Here is a 19838-nt window from a genome sequence, read left to right on the forward strand (position 1 = left end):
GTGAATGGGACCCAACGCTGCCCCGTTAATCCGCAATTGTGTTCAGATTAGCTTTTATCATCTCAGTATTGTACACTCAGCATCAAAACGACTTAACAACTATTCATGTGGTCAGAAATTTCTACCCTATGAGCAATACTTTCCCCAAAAAAGCGTAAGTCTATGGCTGGATAGCAACCTTGAAAACAAAGCAATTTCCCAGAAAAACCTGATAATATCAGGGAATGTATTAATGGTTTCGCAGAGTACATCTTGTGACCGCGGTGCTGTGAATACGGTAAGCATCGTGGTGTGTGTTCTGGGGCGCAATGGAACTTGCATGGTGCAGACGGAAAACTTGCGCGGCTATTTCACGTGATCCTCGCTCTGAGTGACGTCACGCTTACTCTACAGGTATGCCAGGATAGCTTGATGACATTCACATCGTTGGCGTGCAGGCACTGACCCTACACTCACGTCGAAAAATCTCGCACGCTCACTCGAAAACTGCAAAGCGAGTTCATTCACGCGTTTTTTTCCTCAGTGGGCGGATGTGACGTCTTTGGTCCCCCTAAAGGAAAGGGAGAGAAAAGCGTTTCCGTCCCATCGTTTTTCGAAAAAGTTTTCCTCTCTCTGCTGCCGCTGCTGATTTTCGGAAATGTCGTTTCTTTTATTTATATTTGTAATTTTCATTTGCGGGAAGGTTCTTAGCGGTTGCCATGGAGTGGAGGGAGAGAGGGAACGCGTGGGGTGGGGAAGGAAGGGGAGGGTGCGAGATGGATTTGGAGATATTTTGGACCGAAAACCAATCCGGAGATGGAGGCGAATTCTGTGTGTCTATTTACGAAGACTCTTAACCGGAAATTGGCGAGAAATGTCAAAGTTTCGAAATCAGATGGTGTGTGGAGTGGGGGTCCACTTTCGTCTCCTTTGCGGCTTTTTGAACGTGGGAAGGAAGTACCCTCACCTTTTTTGCTCTGGAATTTATCAAGATACAAGCATCTTTTCGCGTTTCCTCCGTCCTGGATAGATCCTTCAGAATTACTGTGACTCTCATTTCGTTTTTATCATCAGAGACTAGTTTCACTGGATACACCCTAGAGGTGGATCGTAGGGTATTATGTAGATGTAGATGGATAATTTAATGTTTCGTTACGCAATTACGGCTCCATCAATGGTTTTATCTTGTGGGTACTTTCTCTCAATCTTTCACGAAGAGCTGCTTCTAGTCATTAGCACTCTCGGAAGCAACATTTGGCGGAATAAACTGGAAAGCCTAAACACGGTATGTGGAAACCGTAAAAGCTGGAGTGGTTGTGCTACAGGAATGCTTGAGGTTTGTTATTCTCGCTTTCTTTTTCATTAGGTTTCATTCAACCAATGTGAGAGTCAGTATCAATTTATAGAGAATCAATTCTATGAAATGTGTTTTCAAGTTGTTCAATTTTTTTCTCAATCTCCGAGAATTGGAATTGATGCGTCAGTTGTACTGAATGATAAAAATATTTGCTTTGTAATTGAAATTGGTGAAAGCATTGATGAATTTCCAATTCACAGCTCAGCGACTTGGAAGAGACCAATTTTATTGATTATTGCTCCGAATTATTCCCGTTGGATTCATATCAGGTGTTTCATCGGATGAAGACCTACGTTTTAACATCTGCCTCCGCTATCCTCTTCAACGCTTAGCGTTGAACATTTTGACGAAGGCAGCTGTCGAAACGTCGTGGTCTTTCGGCGAACTCGCCACTGCAGATATCCACATCTTATTCTAGCAATATCGATTTTTACAGCATTGAAGTCATGCCAAATTGGTTTCGGCTTTCTAGAACATTTGATAAATAGAGATCCTATGAATTATTATTTCTACGAATGAGAAAACTTTCGAAAAATGGTCGCCAATTTGTTATTGTGTTTTAAATATTTGGTAGTGGTTTAGACCATTTAAAACAAATTGAAACACCATTAAACGAAGGTTAATGGCATTCCCGACTTCATCGAGTCTCTGATGAATATTTCAACTCTTCTCCATACCTAATTCTGTTATAGATCACATTCACCATGTAATGTAATTATGATCATCCCCAAACCGTTGAACGGTGAGTCTTATTCCAGACGGCTTTGAAATGTCGATGGAAGGTGTGAAATATTCCACTGCGCCATTCGGATGGAAAGGAACATATTTCTCTCAATCCAGTGCCATAATAATGTGTTCGTCGAAGGATGCGAGGTTCGGAAGATACAAGACTTGGTCGCCACGGAGCTAATTACCAAGAGCTATGGCAGCGAAACACGGATTTGGATTACGCCGTCCATTCGTCAGAGTTAGCGGCGAAATTACTCATCGAAGGATATTATGCAACGCTCCCCTGCTCACACGACGGATCGTATGTTTTCCTGGGACTGTGATTGGAGGAAAGGGCACACGGCGTGATTTAAGGGGAGGCATCGTGATTCCGATTAACGAAACACGCCTCCTTCCCACTCCCACTACAAATTATTAAAATTTATATACACACACACAGTGACGTTTGAATCGAAATAAATAGCCGGGTAATTCCATTTTCTTGGATGAGATGCCGTTCCTAGTTTTTACTTTTGCTAATTAGTGACAAATTTCCACTTATTTATATGAAATATAGTGGTAGTTTTCCATAATCATATGTTTGGGGATAAACATTCTTGCTTTCTTTTATACTAGGTGCTATTCTATCAATATGAGGGCTGGTATAAATTCATAGAGGTTTAATGTATGATCGTGTTTTCCGCTTGTTAAATTTTTATCATACTTTACGGGGATTGAATGTAATCCGTCAATTGTACGAAATGAAATGAAAATACCTCTGCAATATCAAAAAAGGTCAGGATATTCGAAAAAATATTGCGGAAAAGTGCAACTAACTTCCATTTCAATATGTCGAACTTTCACACATCTCGCATGAATCGGTTCCACTAATATATGTATATATATTTTTTTTGATTTCATATTAGATCTGTGTAAGATTAAGAAGAAGGCATTACACTAATTTTTATAAATTATATAATGCCTGAATTCTCTGAGAGATTTTGGATGCAAATGAAAGTTCTTTACAATTACTTAAATATGCTATTATGCTTTAGGTGTTGCTACTAATGATATATTTATTGCTTTCATTGTATGAATAATATATGTGACAAAAATTATTTTACGAGCATGAAGTTTTCAGGATTTTGCTACTTTTTTTTTAACCCAATCTCTTTTGGTGCGGTTATTCTCTGCATCCATCTATTTCATCTCCACACCGCTCCACCCCTGCGTTTGCTGTTATTGCCGAAGCAACGGCTCTGTGGAGACTCAATCACTCGTTTTCATATTTCCCCTAATACCCGCCCGTGTCGCTGTATTCGCCGTCCTCTGTTTTCCTGCTAATAGGGCGGTGAAATTTACGACTGTTGTTCGGGCGTCATTGGTCGACCCGTGACGAATCGTCAGTCGCATAATGATCGGATTTCCCGGGCCATGTAACGGCCCGGGGTCTCGCTAAAGGTAGTGCCTACGGCTACATTTACCCTCCCCGGATTATCTCCTCTCGTTCCTGAAAATGATGGCTAATGCTGCAAACCAACCGATGCGTACCCAAACAGACAGCATCCGAATTCAACTCATTGTTGCTCTTTCGGCTGATTAACTATTTGGATCAACGTCATGAGATGAGCATGGGATTACCCCGCGAGGGGCAGGAGGGGGCAGCTGCCCCCCCTTAGAAGCAAAAATCGCAAATGTCTATAAGGAAAATAATATTTTTTCAAGCAAATAATTTTAAAAACTAATGAAGAGCTGTTACAGTCTCCTTAACATGTTGATTTCATTCACCTTTTCCATGCTTAAATGTTACCTAAAACTTGAACAACCATGGCTTGTCCCCCCACCCTAGTTTTCATCCTGGGCACGACCTTGGAAATGAGGTCTGGGGACTGAAGAAGAAGTTGCTTGACAGAAGTATGAGAAGGGAATTTAAGTGAGATCGTCCGAGGCCTTACCGAATGGTTCACCGGAATTAATGGATGCGAAAGTGTATTAGGATTTTATGCTACAGAGAAATGGTTATTGGATGTGAATTTATTTAAATGGAATTAATTATGTGCGTGTGATGTCCCTTCGTCGCAATGTCAGTCACAATACTCTCTCATCCCTGTATTTTAAGATTGTTTTTCCCTACACCAGTTCGATTATTAATGGAATGTTTTTACCCAAAATAGCATCAGTTGGTCACGCCGTAAATATTCAGAGGGAAATCGATCGTTGAATCACGGAGATATTGAACAAGAAAATCGAACTACAGTTCAGGAAGGCTTCGTCCGGGTTCGACTCCAAGCTGAAGTCTCCAGGCACCCTAATATCAGAATGCCCCTAATCCGATGTTGTCCGAGGACTGGCTGCTTCCCTATCCTATGCTGAACGTGCGAAATTCACGCGCCTGTGGCCGAGTCTGGGTTGCGTTCTAAACTCTCCCGTCCAATCCAACCTTTGGCTTGAATCACTGAGTGAAAGAGGATCAATGATGTACAAAAATGATAGAGCGACCGAGGAAATTACTGCGGCGAAAAGTTGACTCGTTACCCATTCAGTGACCGACCCCATCTGAGCTGTTCAAAGAATGTGTGCGGAACCTCGTCAAAGAGAGCATTTATTAAAATGGCTCGTTCACCCGCATCCGAAATGGCTGTATTTTACGCTATTCGGCTATATGTTATGCTATATGACTATATATTATGCTTACTGTTCACTTTATGTTAAATTGGAAAGTGTTTAGGAAAATTTATATTTACTATGCATGGGGTACAGTGTATATCATCAAGCCATAAAAATTTTCCTTGAATGTATCTAGTAACCATGCAACATTTCCGTTAGACAAGATGCCTTCATGGAATTCTTACTCATTAGATGAGCAGTCGTATTGGTTTGAAATCAGAAAAAAATACTCATTCGCCTTTTTCTGTAAAAAGCCATGAATAGTCATAGAGTAAAAGCATCATCGGGTTATTCCTTTAAATAACCTCCGAAGTCATTCCGTGGAAATAAATATAGTTCAGTGAGAAATATTTTTCGGAAATATTTTGATCTCCACATTAGTTAAATTTGGAAATGAGAATTCTACTTCCAATCAAATTTGGAAATTGCAGCGCCGACGCAGGTTTTTTAGCCTGCGTAAGTCTATCTACAAACCGATTTCACGGATGTTACTCTCTGCTTTAATTGGAAGTCAGATTTCCATTTCGTGAAGTCACTTGAAGCGCAGTCTTAACTCATCCTAATTCGTCATATCAGGTGGTTAAATGAAACAGGTTGTGGTGAATGCAGATCCGATATTTATCCCTTAAGAGTTGAAACTTAACAGCGGCACATGTGAAACTGAAAATTGCTGTTAGGTTTTAACGTGCTCAACACGAGAATGGGTTCTGGATAGTACGATTTTTTATTCGTTAAATCTCATTCGTAAGTTCGGATAAGCATTTGCTATGGAGGATATCTGGCCTCCATTATAATCTTTTGGCTTCGGTATGATAGTGTTAATTTAAGATTCGCTATTTTTACGTTCAAGTTTTGGCTTTGGTATTCAAACGTCACTGAGAATCACAAGTTTATTCATGTGAGCAGCGAGTAAATCGAAAATACCTTTGGCCTAAGCGTTATCAATACCTTTAAGTCACTCAATGGAAATAATCGCGTGGTTCGAAATGATCGTAGCCATCGACGTACGCAGAAATCAAAACACTACTTCTGCTTAAAAAATCGTTGATAAGAATATCTGATCCTCAACTGTGTTGAGAAGGAAATCTTGGATTTCAAAACTGGTCCACATTTCTCGTCATGGTTACCGTACCATCGATCGAGCCTGAGCAGGAATTTCACCCGCAGTTTAGACGAAGGAAGCGATTGTGGTATGCACAAATATGTGTGAGTGATGACCTCTGCATTCTCTTCGGGGTTTCACCGCGTCCGTTGGGTTTCGGCGACAACAGTTCCGCTGGCATTGCAGTCAGCGTCTTCAGGTCGAAAGAAACTGTTGTCACCAAAACCCAACGGACGCGGTGAAACCACGAAGAGAACGCAGAGGTCATCTGATCAACGCGGCGAAAATCTTCGAAACTGTATGCGTGAGTGATATCTCAACCGAGGCAACCTTAGCGAGGTCATTTCAGTCCTCGAAAAAAATTTCCTTCGAATTGAGCGGGAGCCTTCAAAGGGTTTTCTGTTCAGGGGCTTCGTTGAGTTGAGGTTGGTCGTTACTGCGAATTCTGCCGTTCCAGAAAACTACACGGTATTCTGTACTCACCTAAGTTGCACAGGGATTGGAGTCGATTTTTTGTTTCACTTCTCATGTTAAAATAGTTCTTGGAATGTAGGTCAACGTATGTTATGAAAAAAAGTTATCGCCAACGTTTCGGTTTATTTAAAGCTATCATCATAAATTATATTATAGTAAAAAAAACGGTATCGTAACATTTATTATGTACAAATATTGTATATCTTTGTTATCTTTGTATTTTATATTGTTCTTATGTTTTTATTTTATAGCCCTGGTGATGGTTTTAAATAAACAGGAACGTTGGCTATGACTTTTTTGCATAACATACGTTGACCTACACTCCAACAACTATTTTAACATGAATTAAACGAGGTCAAGATGAGGAAAAAAATAATGTTTCACTACTGCTACTGCAAAACTGGAGAGCAGACTTACTGGAAGAGGAGAGTGGCGGAGGACCTGTCTGCGAAGAGGACGGCAGGGGGTGCGAATCGCTCGTTTTGCCCGCACAGTTGCAGTCCCGAGGCGCCGCCCGTCAGCGAAGAGATACCGCCCTTATTGGCATTTCCTGACGACGAGCCCTTCCGCCCGAGCACGTCCGAACCCTCGGACAGCTCCAGGAAGCCAGACTCGCAGCTGGAAGAGAGAAACGAGAGATGAAGAACACGTTACGTCTGCAATTTCATTTTTACCACTACGATAAACATCTTTAGAGCAGGAGATGGTTCGAAAGGCAAGCGTTTTCTCTGAGTGACATGAATGAGATTGAATGCTTTCACTGCTGATGGAATTTGGTAAGGGAATCAGACGTGTGATTCGGAATCGTGTAAGACGCGGTTTATAGTTTATTTTTTCGAAAAGAAACAGTCATAAGTAGTGGGTACTCACCACCGCACTCTGAAATAATTTAAAAAATGTCAAATTTGGATGTTTTTATCCCTATGAAGCTTTCTGGAAGACAAAAGTGTTGTTTTCATAATTAAGAGCTACTCGTGGGAGTCTTCAAAATCGTGGAGGGTATCCTTGGTCCAAACAAATGCATCGAATTAATGTTTGAATGAGAGCAATGGAAGGAAATACTCTGGCCGTATAATTAATATTGGCCGTAATAACTGGAGTATTTCCTTCCTACAGCTCCGAGGCCGTAGAAGCTCAACCCCCATTTTTGAATTTAGAGAGCAATGGACTCATCTTCGAAGGCGGAGACAGTGGACGGCTTCTTGAGAAACAAATGGTCTAAAATTATAAAACGCTCTATTTAAGTTATTTTGTATTTTAAGCTGTGCGCGAAGGAACCTATTTGGAGGGGAATAACAAAACGTTACGCTTATGATTTTATTTCGTCCTTTGACGTTCAAACTATTCGAGTACAGTCCTGGATTAGGAGAGGAATCTGAAAGATAAGCTTCACTTCCGAGCGGTTTTTATTGTATTGATTACATTAACCTCCGATGGCGAAATGAAAAACAATCGGCCTTGCTGAAAGATAGTTTGTCTCGGAGTCCTTTTAAACCCTTAGAATACTTGACTTTTTTGTGATGCATTTTCTAAATCATTCATGCCCTTTCGATATCCCAAAACACTCCTGCAGAACCTCAATTTTCTCTTTCTAGCGGGTGCATTAAATTGCTTTGCCGATTGAGATTTTCATAGTACCCTTCAAAATCATACCAGAGAATGGAAACCGGTCAAGTAAATTGTGAGATATGTAGCATGGTTTGTCTTTTTCAATATGAGATCTCAGCGAAGTATTGACTGTATCACTCCTTTCATAATAGAAAATAACGTAGCTTTAAATTTGCACTTAAAATTTCTGAACCGACCCAGATTTCAACGCAATTTAGTGCCAGTATATAAGCTTCTGTGATGCCATAGGCATTGTGTTCAAACCCGCGTCAGCGTAGAAGTTAAAAGTGAGGATTTAAAATTAAGTTTATTCTCGAACGCATCCTTGGCGTAGCTGTAAAATACTCTAATCATGCGCTCATTGATACCGTGCTGCATATTTATAAATTCAGCTTTGAATAATCCTTACTTTCAAAGAGAAAAGGAGCAAAGCCCCCGCTTCTTTCCAGATGTACTATTTCTGCGGAAATTGGCGGTTGGTATATTTGATGCATTGTTGAAATAAGATGACGGAGAATCCAGTAGCCACCTTAAATTGGCTAGGGAAATACCATAATCGTTATAATTTTCGTTAGAAATGGCAGAGAATGGCTAACAAAGAATATATCTGCGTTCGATTTCCAAATTCGTTCGTGTTGTGAAGTTGGCTATATTAGTTCGAAGTTATAATATGAAAGCGCCTTTTGATGATATGCTTCAAAATTTTCAACGCAAGACTTCTCTGCAGCATACGCCTTTTTTACGGTATAATAAACGTATTTGAATAACCTATTTGTTCAGAGCGACTCCTTTTTTTCAGCTGGCAGGAGAGCTGGCTCTTGAAAACTTTGTGCTCGATATGATTTCATTTCGTGGAATATGTATGTGCAATGGGAATAAATTGCAGAAAGCGCAAAGGGAAATGAGTTTTTGTGAAATAATATAATCTTTGTTCGCGGATCTCTTTTAGCACAAAGCTGGAAAGTAGCGAGGCATTGGAGGGTCCAATCCTTCTCGCTCACCCCCTCCCCTTGTGCAGTTGGCCGTGCAGTTTGATATTTGCAGAGTGCGTTCAATGAAATGAATATCCGAAAAATATTGTTTGAAGCATTGAGGCATTTTCCATTAGTTGACTGGAATACTAGATATCGGAGGCGTACTGGGCAATTCACCAAAATATCAGTTTCATCAATGCTTCCGCGAAAAAAATCAGAACGTGGAATATGTGACCGAAAATTCGTTTCTTTAGAGTGCAGTGATTTCCGCCAGTCAGCCAATTTTGAATACATATGGTGCGATTGAGATAGCAAAGCGGAAAATAAGGAATTAATGCCATAGAGATCTTTTTTTTAAATAATTTCATCGGCTGTTATTACATAGCCTTATCTTCGCGCTTGAAGGATGTGATTGGTGGGCCACTCGCTGCGATTGACATGCTAATCAATCGTGGTACTCATCGAGTCCATTCTCTTCCGCCGCTTGGATAGTAGTTTAGGTGTAGATGTAACTTACTATTTTAGGATCACCTGGGTGTGCATATTGAATTTAAAGAAATACGCTTGATAGTTACTCCATCAAAAAATCTTTTGATATCTATCGTAATGAGTTTCCTCTATAAGTGTACCTAGATTTTGGTTTTTGCTCTGCTGTTGTCTAGAATATGTTTCTCATTTGTCATGAAATACGATAGTAAAGATCACTGATACAGTTGTATTCTCAATTAAAGGGGTTATTCGAATAAGTGGCTGACCTCAATTTTGTCTCTGTGTTAAACGGAGTTTATTTGTTTAAAATCATTATTATTTACTACAAAATCATTATATGTGTACTCATTACCGTTCTGCTGTCATTGTGTTAATCAGTTAATGTGAAAATTTGTCAGTTTTTGGTAAATTCGGTGTAATAAAATCTATAGGGTATCGAAAACACCTTTTAGTATTGTGATTGTAATTAGCTAATTTTTTCTGAAGGGAGCACTTCAATTAAAAGTCATGAATTGAATGTCGATTTCATAGTTGTTTATAACTGATGCACGTAAAACGGATTTCCAGTTTTCGGCGAATTGGTTCGATATCACCTGCCTTGGCCATTGGCCGTCGCTCATTGTCAGTGATACCGAAATTTGCCTCGAATAGGTGCTTACAGCACCTTAGTGTCTAGCTACACTACCTATAGCTCAACTACAGACGAAGCTACTAGCGAGAGAACTTCACCTGTTCGGTGTGAGGAGGGGTCGGAGGGAGCAATTTATTTGCGTTGTGCCTCCCAACGCTGAAAAGGTATGTGTATGGGTGCGTTTGAAGGATCTACCCTGATTAGAACTCGGACCATGCCATCAAGAGCCCTGTAATGTTCTCATCGGGCTACTGCATGTCTCCAATATCTCTTTTAGAACCATCAGATCTTTATTTATACGCCGATTGTCAACTGTTGGGTCCGAAGTAGTGCCTACGTAAATGGTCGCTTTTCTGTAGTGGTTATCGGTTATTATAGCGTCCTAAATGTTGTCGTGAGGATGAGGGATTCTATCACGATCCGTGGATATTGTTGCGCGCGTCTTCAATGTATGCAATGCAAACATTTATGCTTGCGGGGTGCAATAATATTGCCATGCCGTACTAACAGTCTATCGTATCTGTGTGCTGAGAGTCCTGATTGCTTATAGTCGTAGTCCACTGAAGGCCTCAAACTTGACTGGAAGTATTGGATGAAAAATAATATGGGCTTGTGTAAACGCTAAACCTAATGTTAGCGTAGGAGATCAAATTAATTATTTAACTTCGCGTGTCCATTATGGAAACTAATTCGTTAGAAAATGGGCAGCTGGAGGTGGCCTTACTAGATATTTTTCTCCTTGCCATGAAGTTTTTACTGAAAGGTACACATTTTTTTGCATTTAGTGTTTGCGTTTGCTCTTCAGTGGCATATCAACGCTGAGATGACCATTAGAACGTGGCGCAAAGGGTGACAATTCCAGAGAATGACATATTCGACGTACTGAAAGAATTATTCTCAAGTTTTCATCAGTGTCAACAGTTTTCTGGCTATGGGAACAATTGACTGATTTGGAATGGTACTGCATACCAAAGGACTCAAGCAATAGCTGTCGACTATACATATAATCATCACATACATATGTATATCTATATTGATGTAATGGCTGTAAAGAAATAGATTATGCTTAGTTTGATTGAAAGTGCCCACCGTGATGCACTTATTACCATCTTCCTATGTTTACTTTGGGAGGAGTCATTGGTGGAAACGTAGGATCTTTCTTTAGCGTACATTAGTTCAATAAAATTGGCGAACACGATCGTAGGTTTTCTTCAATTTTATCTTATTTTTGCTCGCGTTTACTCATTCAGGCATTTCGAGTGTATCCATGGTAATTATTTATAAATGAAAGTGGAATGCGCGGAAAATACCTCGAAGGCTTTGCAATGATGAAATACTCCAATGAAGTGTTTGATTCGATTTGATCAATGATTAACTTAATCAATTTTGAAAAACGACTGCATGCATGGTATTGGACGCATCGGCACTCGAGTTTCTGCTTGCATGCATCCGTGTATTTCAATTTATCGATAACCCTTTCACTGATATTAATAGGCATGAGTAATGGCTGTGCTTTTATATTTTGTGACTCTAGTCGGACATATTGTACAAGCTGAATGTTCCTGTAGAAATAAATGTTTTTCCCTTCATGGTGAAGTCATTGATTTTTTTCCATAATTGCTTCTTATAGAAATACATTGTTTCTCTAGTATGTGATCTTTTTTCAGTAATATGTAATGGTAATTTTTTATCATATTTTGATTTCCCTCTGGTTGTAGTTACCGATTTTTAGTTTTTGATTGCAGTAATCGACATGATTCAAAATTTTATGATAAAAAACTAATCATAAGTTTTTATTCCTTCCGTGGAATCGATAACAGCAGACCATCATACTTGGCCCACGCGAAATAATTAAATTATTTGCTCATATTCCGCATTAAATTTCCACTTTCACTTTCATTATAAAATAATCATTTCCATTAGGTTGCGCAATTTAAATTTTCGTTATGTTTCTTTTCATGCGTGTGGCTACATGACTAATCTTTTATTATGAGTAAATGAACCATGTACCATGAAATGTACCATGAAACCAAATATGGGTACATGGTGAATTGTTCATCGTGAAAAAAAACCCAGTACTATTCCACAAACTTTTTATTATTATTAATATGTTATGATGATGATAATAATAATAATAAAAAATAATAAAAAAATAATTATAATACATTAGTTGTGTATTTACGTCTGCGTATGAGTGAGAATTAGGAAGTGAAATCAGTTGATTTTAGCTGCCGTTTCTGAGTGTCAAGGGCAAATTTTAGGTAGATACGATTTACGAAGAAAAAGAGTTTATCGAATAAAAAAAATGAGGATTGCAATCCGTGTGAGTTCGATGCATTATTTTCATTCGTGGTTTTTTGCCTCTTCACAACAAATTTTTTTCCAGGATTCCAACTGGCCTTGCGGCTACTCGCTATCATTCCCCATTTTGGTCAATCGCGACACAGGAGCAGCGTTAGCATTTTACCCTGTCCGCAAAATGAAGCGCGCGTTCGTTATTCATGGCTGTTTGAAATTTCACGAGTCATTTCGCGTCTGTGGGTCATTTTTCGAGCCATGGTCTCGCCCACGAATCAAGAGGACAATCGGCGTCGCGCGAAATACGTAGCGAGATATGTAGCATTCCCATGGGAGACATCCTGAGGAGAGATTGAGCAGAGGCATCCGAAACAAATGCATGTCAGACTCATTTTCATTTCCATTTAAAAAAATCACTGCTTCCACATCTGATATCCTTAAACATATTAGGGCTGTACTTCAATGCAGATTAGTCGATAAATATATATTTCTCAGTTAATACATTTTAGCTGCGTTCGGAAAATGTGCTGATACTTTCATTCATCTAGTGTCCTTTCTCTTAAGCTGATTTTATCCATCATCCAACTTGCCGATCACTTAGGAATCCATTTTGTATTGTCCTAAAGTTTTCTTTGGAGTTATGTCTCTCTTACATAAAAAGAAGCCTTGCCGACGTTTCGATTTGTTTTCATATCATCATAATCAGGGCCATATGGATGGGAGCATGGTAACGGAAGGTAAATAAGCATGTTTTATTATTATGCATAAATAAAAAAATGAGCTTAAATTGCATGGGCAGAGATAATTCGAGCCAGGGTATATTATTAACGAACTGGAGATTTCATATGGCGACAAATTTATTACTGCCTAAAAATAAATGCTGTAAATTTTTATGATCAATGTTAAAGCATGATGCAAAAAGCTGCAAATTGTAGACATCATTAAACAATATTTGGCATTTAATAAATCGAACCCGTTTTCAATTTAAGTTCTAACCTCTCCTCTACCTAACATTGGGTCGTTGGATGGCTACCATGACTATTGAGTTTGAAATAAATTCTTATTGCGGGGATCATGCTAAAAGCTTAGGGATGAAAATTTTATCATCGGGCCACGCGGTTCATGATGAATCAGTTGTATTCCTGCGCTATTCACTCTGGAGTGAATGCATGTGTTGTGTGAATTCTTGTGGTGATGTATCCTTTTGGACACAGTCCTATGTACCGTTTTTATCGTGGGAAATTCTTTGTTCTCTTTGAAACCATCACATTTGTGGACATCTTTTGATCTTATTTTTATTTATTTTTGCAGATTAACGGAGCTGTTCCGTTCCCGCGCAGTTTTTTCTCGTTGACAAGGAGATTGAAGTTTAAATCTTTGGATGATAACCCGAGAGAATTCCCCATGCATCATTCACAACGAAAGAACTATATTTATCCCGTACGTGTACCATTTAGTGGTGCCCTGCTTAAATAATAATGCAATGTTTCCATCATTATTCTGGGTGTTCACACTTGGTGACTCAGTTCATCAACAAGAAGCCCGATAATAGCGCCTGCCTTCCGTGTTTGTGTTGGTTCGTTTAAGCCTCTTCGAGTGTGCCCAAACTCACACCCTCCCATCAATGTTTCCCTTGTGTTCCCGCCGTGTGTTTTTGTGTTTTTTTTTTAATTTTATAGCTAATTTGTGAAGTGTGTCGTCAGTGTTGGTGATGTGTGTTTGTTTTAGAGTTATGTGCTGAAGTGTCGGAAGATGAGCTCAACAGGATGGATGCCTTGCGTACTTCTGTCTTGGCTAAGGATGCGCTATTTGAAGGTGAGCCCTGTATATATAGCTAGCAGATATTAAGTTCAATTTGTAATAAATCGATCCGGTCCAAATTCTTTTTCCTCATGAAGATAATAATTTTAATGCTAATATATGTTGCGTAACTTTGAAATATCGAAAATATAAATGGTTTGTTTGGATTTAAAACTCATCATTTTAACTGGAGTAGATTTTTGCGCATTTCCAATACAATATTCTGCGTGGCAGGTGCTGCAGCATGCCGATTGTTGTCTTTGTTTTCAAGTGAATGTGGTTGGGGATGGAAAAGAAAAAAACGAAAGGAGAAGAAATTATATGGTCAGCTGCATTTCTTGTGGGTACGCGGTTTTGTCATACAAATTATCCTAGCTATTCACACTTTATAATGCTTATTTCTTGTTCTAAAAAAGTCTCTTTTCTTACCTTTCTGCCTCTGATGTATGTTGTTTAAAGCAAAAGCGTGGAATATCATGCATTTATTTTTATTTTAATAGTTTACTTCGTATTTATAATGTTCCTATTTCACGCCTCTCAGATATCTCATCGTAGAGTGCTGAATAGTTTTCGGTATTCCAGCGCGTCCTATTTAAATTCAGTGACATCCTGCGCTGTCACTTTCTGACACTCGATAAAAGGCCGAATTGCAAGACGTGCAACTAAAAGAAAACATATATTTTAATTAAAATGGGAAAATATTTTTTCTTGCTTAAATGTTCTTTGAATTTTCCACTACAATTTATTTTTAAGGCTTTGTTCCAAACACGTTTTCCCTCATCTCCGTGTAGTATTTACTGCGTTAATTTAATATTTTCTGTATGTATCGGAGCCCAAACGAACTCTTTTTTCCCTTTACTCTGGAAGTTCTTAAGACGAACATACAAATGATCTTTAATCTCGTGAGAACTTCTAGGATAAATGTTTGTTTTTCTACGATTTTTGGTTTATGTGTATCAAAAGAAGGATTAATATTTTTAAAAATTTTCATGCTTCTCGGATTCGGACGGGAAGTCATTGAAAACCCAAGATGGTTCGATTTGTTGGAGTATTGGATTGATTTGTCGGTTGGAATTAGGGGGATTGTGTTTCAATCAAGGCATGTGGCTTTCCCGTCTGTGAATTTGTCTCCCCCGCGTTTGCTTGTGGGAGACCACATGGAGTTGTCTGTCAATGGTGTCTGAATTGAGATCATTTCCTAGGAAAATTGCTACGGTACTTCATTTTATCCAGTAGTAACTCAATTGGATGTAATATTTATTTGTCATTTGCAGGTAGGGAATCGCCCGTCGTTGGACTTCGTCTGTCGCCATGTGTCGCCACGGGAGACGCAGCCGCTGCAAGGGTAGGGAGGCGACGAACCCATCCGACGGACTTTATCGAGAGCGGGTTTGAGTAAGAAGTAGCATCTGCACTCTCTCCCGTCGAAAGAGAGCTGGACGGTTGCTTTTTGTCTTTCGTCTCAATTAGATTTTGAATTGAGCCACTGAAATATCATTTGTTTTGAAAGTGCAGGTATTCCACCGTTGAAAAATAAATCGCTTTGATCTGGAGTTAAATTAGGAAATCTTGTGCAAAAAATGAAAATTTTTCCTCAGTTATGTTTTAATATTTAAATTTATTAAGTTTTGTGTTTTTAATTCAGTTGAATTTCGAAAAGAGTTTTATGTTGGTGCTCTGAAAATTTTAGGATGATAATGAAATTTCATGATGATAGTTTTAAACGGGATATGAGTCACGAAAAGTGACCTTTCTAGCAAGAGTCGCAGTTGGCTATGGCCCGAAATCATCTCATTAAATGTACTCACTTCTTTCGGTTGAGCCGTTGGATGCTGTAGTTTAGTAGTAGTTGGAGTTAGGGACCCATTTTCTTTTTCAGGCCTTTTTACAGTAACACTTTGCAGCACATGCGCTATTTTCGTTTGCGTAGACAGGCGGTAGGGCCGCGCGTAGGGGTCCCTGGTGGTCAGCGCGGGGGATGATTGATTGCATCCTCCCGGTTGGCCATCCATTTCGAAACTCAGTCATCCGTTCCTCATTTTTATGTGCTTTGATAGAGTTTCCACAGGTAGACTTGGAGAACATGCCCTTGACTAGTTGTCCAAGGACATGAAAAACCGCGATAAGACGCCCCCCATTGCATACTTCATCCCATCATTCCTATCCACAGGGTACCTAGCGTTGAAAAATTCTATTCATCGTCTATTCTTCTATGGACATGAAATGTCGCGATTAGAGATGCCTTTCATAGCCTACTTCCCAAAAATGAATTTAGCCTGTAAGGATTTGACGCAGTATTTTGAACTGCTATTTTTTTCTGTGTGAATACTAATCCACGGCCATTAATGTGAGCTGTCAGATGTGTCAGATTGATTCCAGGTTCCAGCAATTCTCACTCAACGGCCTCGCATGCTTCGATTGGCAGAAGTGGGCAAACTGGAATCCTGAAGCAATCCTGGCTGGAAGTTTTTCATCTTCTGTACATTCTCCCTTCGAAGACAAGAAGGATGTGAAAGCACCACGGACTAAAATAGCTAGGTATTGGACTTTTGCTTGTCATCCCTATGTTTCACTAATTTTTTTGTTTGCAATGCGCTTACTTCCTGACTCTTGAGTTTTTGAAAGTTAAAGCATAATATTTGCTGATATTATGCTTCACTTACCTTCTGTGTAGAATTTTTTGGGTAGAAACTACCCCTACGCATAGCTTCAACCTATGAATGTAAGTAAAAATAGGGCTGTTACAAATAAGTGAAATGTCAGCGAAAGTCTTCCAGCCCTCTCGGAAATCGGCGCAAGTTGTTGAACTTGGTCAGTGACTGAGGTACCAAAGCGTAACAGAAAATACTCTGTTCTGTATATTCTGTCTTTCTTTCTTTGCATTGACGCTGAATACGATGTAAAATTATAATATATAGAAGAATTTCTCAAGTTTTAATTTTATTTAAAAATATCGCTGCTCTCTGAGCGTCATACTGCTTAAGTGATGTCAGGGGAAATTACAGTTCACCATGGAACTCTAATATTTAATGTTGTTAACCAGTGATGAAATTATAAGTGGAAATTATTTTATCTTCATATGATTTCTAACTCAGGTTTTTCATTTTCGTCGCAAAATTAATCATTCAAACAGTCCTTCACTCAGTGAATTTTTTGAGCTTCACAGACCCACATGACTATGAATGGCAGTGGATATTCGTGTAAAATTTCACAATGATTTGTTCATGGCTGTAGGGAATACATTATTGGAATACCGATCTAATGAGGAGCTTTAGTATTTATAATAAAAGCAATTTTCTATCTCGATTAATTACCTCATATACGAACGCATTGACGTTAATCCCCAGCAAATATTCCCGATTGCGTTGGTAATTTTAATGCTATTATTCTCTCATCCACCTCTAAACGATGAAATATATATCGCAATAAATAATGGTAATAAAATAAAACTTCGTGGCGTGCAAAGATTAAATAGGAAGTTAATATGAATACCTAGTGCTGAAGTTAGTTTTTATAAATATTTTATCAATTTAACAATAATTTTTGTTGGCCAAGTTTTGTAAACCATACGTGTAATTGGAACTAGAATTTTTCACCGCCATACGTGGTATGACCATAGACTTATTCTTTATCCTCCAAATTGATCTGTTCATTCTCTTTCCCATCTCACTAAAGCCATTTTCCTCTTTTAGAATTCATCTTTTAATATACTTTGCAGCGTCTCTCTTAATACGCTTTTATTTTTACCGTTATTATTATTATCTTCTTAAACATGTGAAACGTAGTGAATAGAGAGCTGTTTACTCGAACTTTTGTACTAAAGTCTCAGTTTATGACTTGTATTGCTCTAGTGTTCTGTCTTTGACGGAGGGACGACAACATATATTTTACCCATACCCATCTATAATCATTGTGCGGTCTTTTTTTAAATTCGATATTTATTTATATATTCTACAATATTTGGCGTTAATTCGTTCATATTACATTGATTTTGTTATTTTCTCCCTCCCTACAAAAGTTTTTAAAATCCATTTTGGTCAGTATTTTTTGTAAAAAGTTAATTCGTACAACTCGTTTCGGCTCACCGAACCTTCATCTGATATAAGACCCCGGAGGCAAGATGAGACCCCGGAGACAACCAGATGATGGCTCTGTGACCCGAAGTGCGTCGTACGAATTAAATTATTGTGGAAAAGAGCGACCACCTCTCATTTCAATACTGCTACTAGCAGTTTGCTTTTCTCTTACGTAAAGTAAAAGTGAGCCTCAATCAGTTAAAATACCACAGAAATCGGTTCTCGAAAAGATTCCTCATTTAACTGCGTGTATCTGTTGAAATGAAAATATTGAAATCCTGAAAATTTCACTGTTATGAGCGTTGATGCGTAAGTTGATAATTTAGACAGTCAGGGCATCTTAATTTTGTGGAAGAGATTATGCTGTCTTCGACCACAGGAAAGCTTCTTGTTTTAAAGTAAGTACATATCGGCTGCTACCTTCCGAGAATTCAGACAGATTTGGACATACAGACAAGTCTCATGACAGCCCCGAATGAGTTAAATGGGACTGGTTGTCATGGATGCGGATGAGAAGAAATTCATATGCATGAGGAGGTTCGCAGATAGGAGAGTGGAACGGAGAGTTGCGTCAGACTTTTCTTAGGATTGATGACTTGTCATGATTTGGCGATTAATCGCTGTGACTGCACACTGGCCATTTGGTGGAGGTTGACTAGCGTTGCGTGAAAAATATATCGAAAAACTGCAAGTCATAGTGAAAATGAAATGCCTTGTTACACAATGAGAAACCTACCGTGTTCTATTCAGGTAACGCATCGCCTGGAAGGCAGCCAATAAGACGACATGTCATATGGTGATGCTAGAACCCTTCGTTCCTAGTATTGCATTCTTAAGACGCGTACATTGCTGCTCTTTACTTAAATAATTGTCTTCCATAATTATCACGCAATAGCAGGAATCGCAGCTATCGTCAGGGCTCTCTGCGGTGGTCGTCAAAATGCCAATATCCTGATTTAGATATCATCTTTTAATATGTTTTGCAGCGTATTTATTAATTTGCTTTGTATTTATGGCGTAGTTTTTATTTTCTTAAACATGAGAAACATAGTGAATCCGAGGAGCATTTTTAACAAACTGTTGTACTTACATTGATTTTAATGATTTGCAATTCTCTAGAGTGCTCAGTCTTTGACAGGGGCACGAAAACATATTATTTTACGTGATATCCACTCATACCTAATAATATCCATTGGTATGGTGTAATATTTTTTATATTTGATATTTATTTATCCAACCATATTTAGCGTAAATTCGTTTATATTACATTATTGGCGTAATTTTCTACCTTTCTACAAATTTTTTTATTCATGTCACGATTAGTTTAACAGTATAGTCACATATTCAGGCGCAATATCAATTAAATTCAATGATTGCTATTTCAGTTGATTGTTACCTAATGTAAAAAAATTTATGGCGAAAATTTGGGAGATTAATGTAACTTCAAATTAAACTAAGAACGTCATTTATTCGTAAAATAAACTGCTGTTCTTCACTGTATCGGAAGATATTGACCATACATCTGCGATTATTAGGCCACTATGATTCTATTAAATATGAAGGGATGAAGCAGTCTATATTTTAAAAGGTGGTCCAGACTCAGTGGTTGTTATTCGCTGGAAATATTATTAGTTGAGAATATATCTGCGTTGGGGCGTTGGCCTCCAACCCCGCT

The 19838-nt window shown here is 38.7% G+C and overlaps 1 protein-coding gene across 4 annotated transcripts in view; it reads right to left on the minus strand.

The window, feature by feature from the left end:
- Nucleotides 1-19838, minus strand: part of LOC124158017 — a 740388-nt gene that overhangs the window by 173433 nt on the left and 547117 nt on the right. For all 4 annotated transcript variants that reach the window (XM_046533161.1, XM_046533162.1, XM_046533160.1 and 1 more), the window contains one exon: nucleotides 6705-6905. In XM_046533161.1, coding sequence (XP_046389117.1) covers nucleotides 6705-6905 — 201 coding nt within the window. The remainder of the gene's footprint in view (nucleotides 1-6704; nucleotides 6906-19838) is intronic.

Source organism: Ischnura elegans, chromosome 4 (assembly GCF_921293095.1).
Source record: "Ischnura elegans chromosome 4, ioIscEleg1.1, whole genome shotgun sequence".
Lineage (NCBI taxonomy): Eukaryota > Metazoa > Arthropoda > Insecta > Odonata > Coenagrionidae > Ischnura > Ischnura elegans.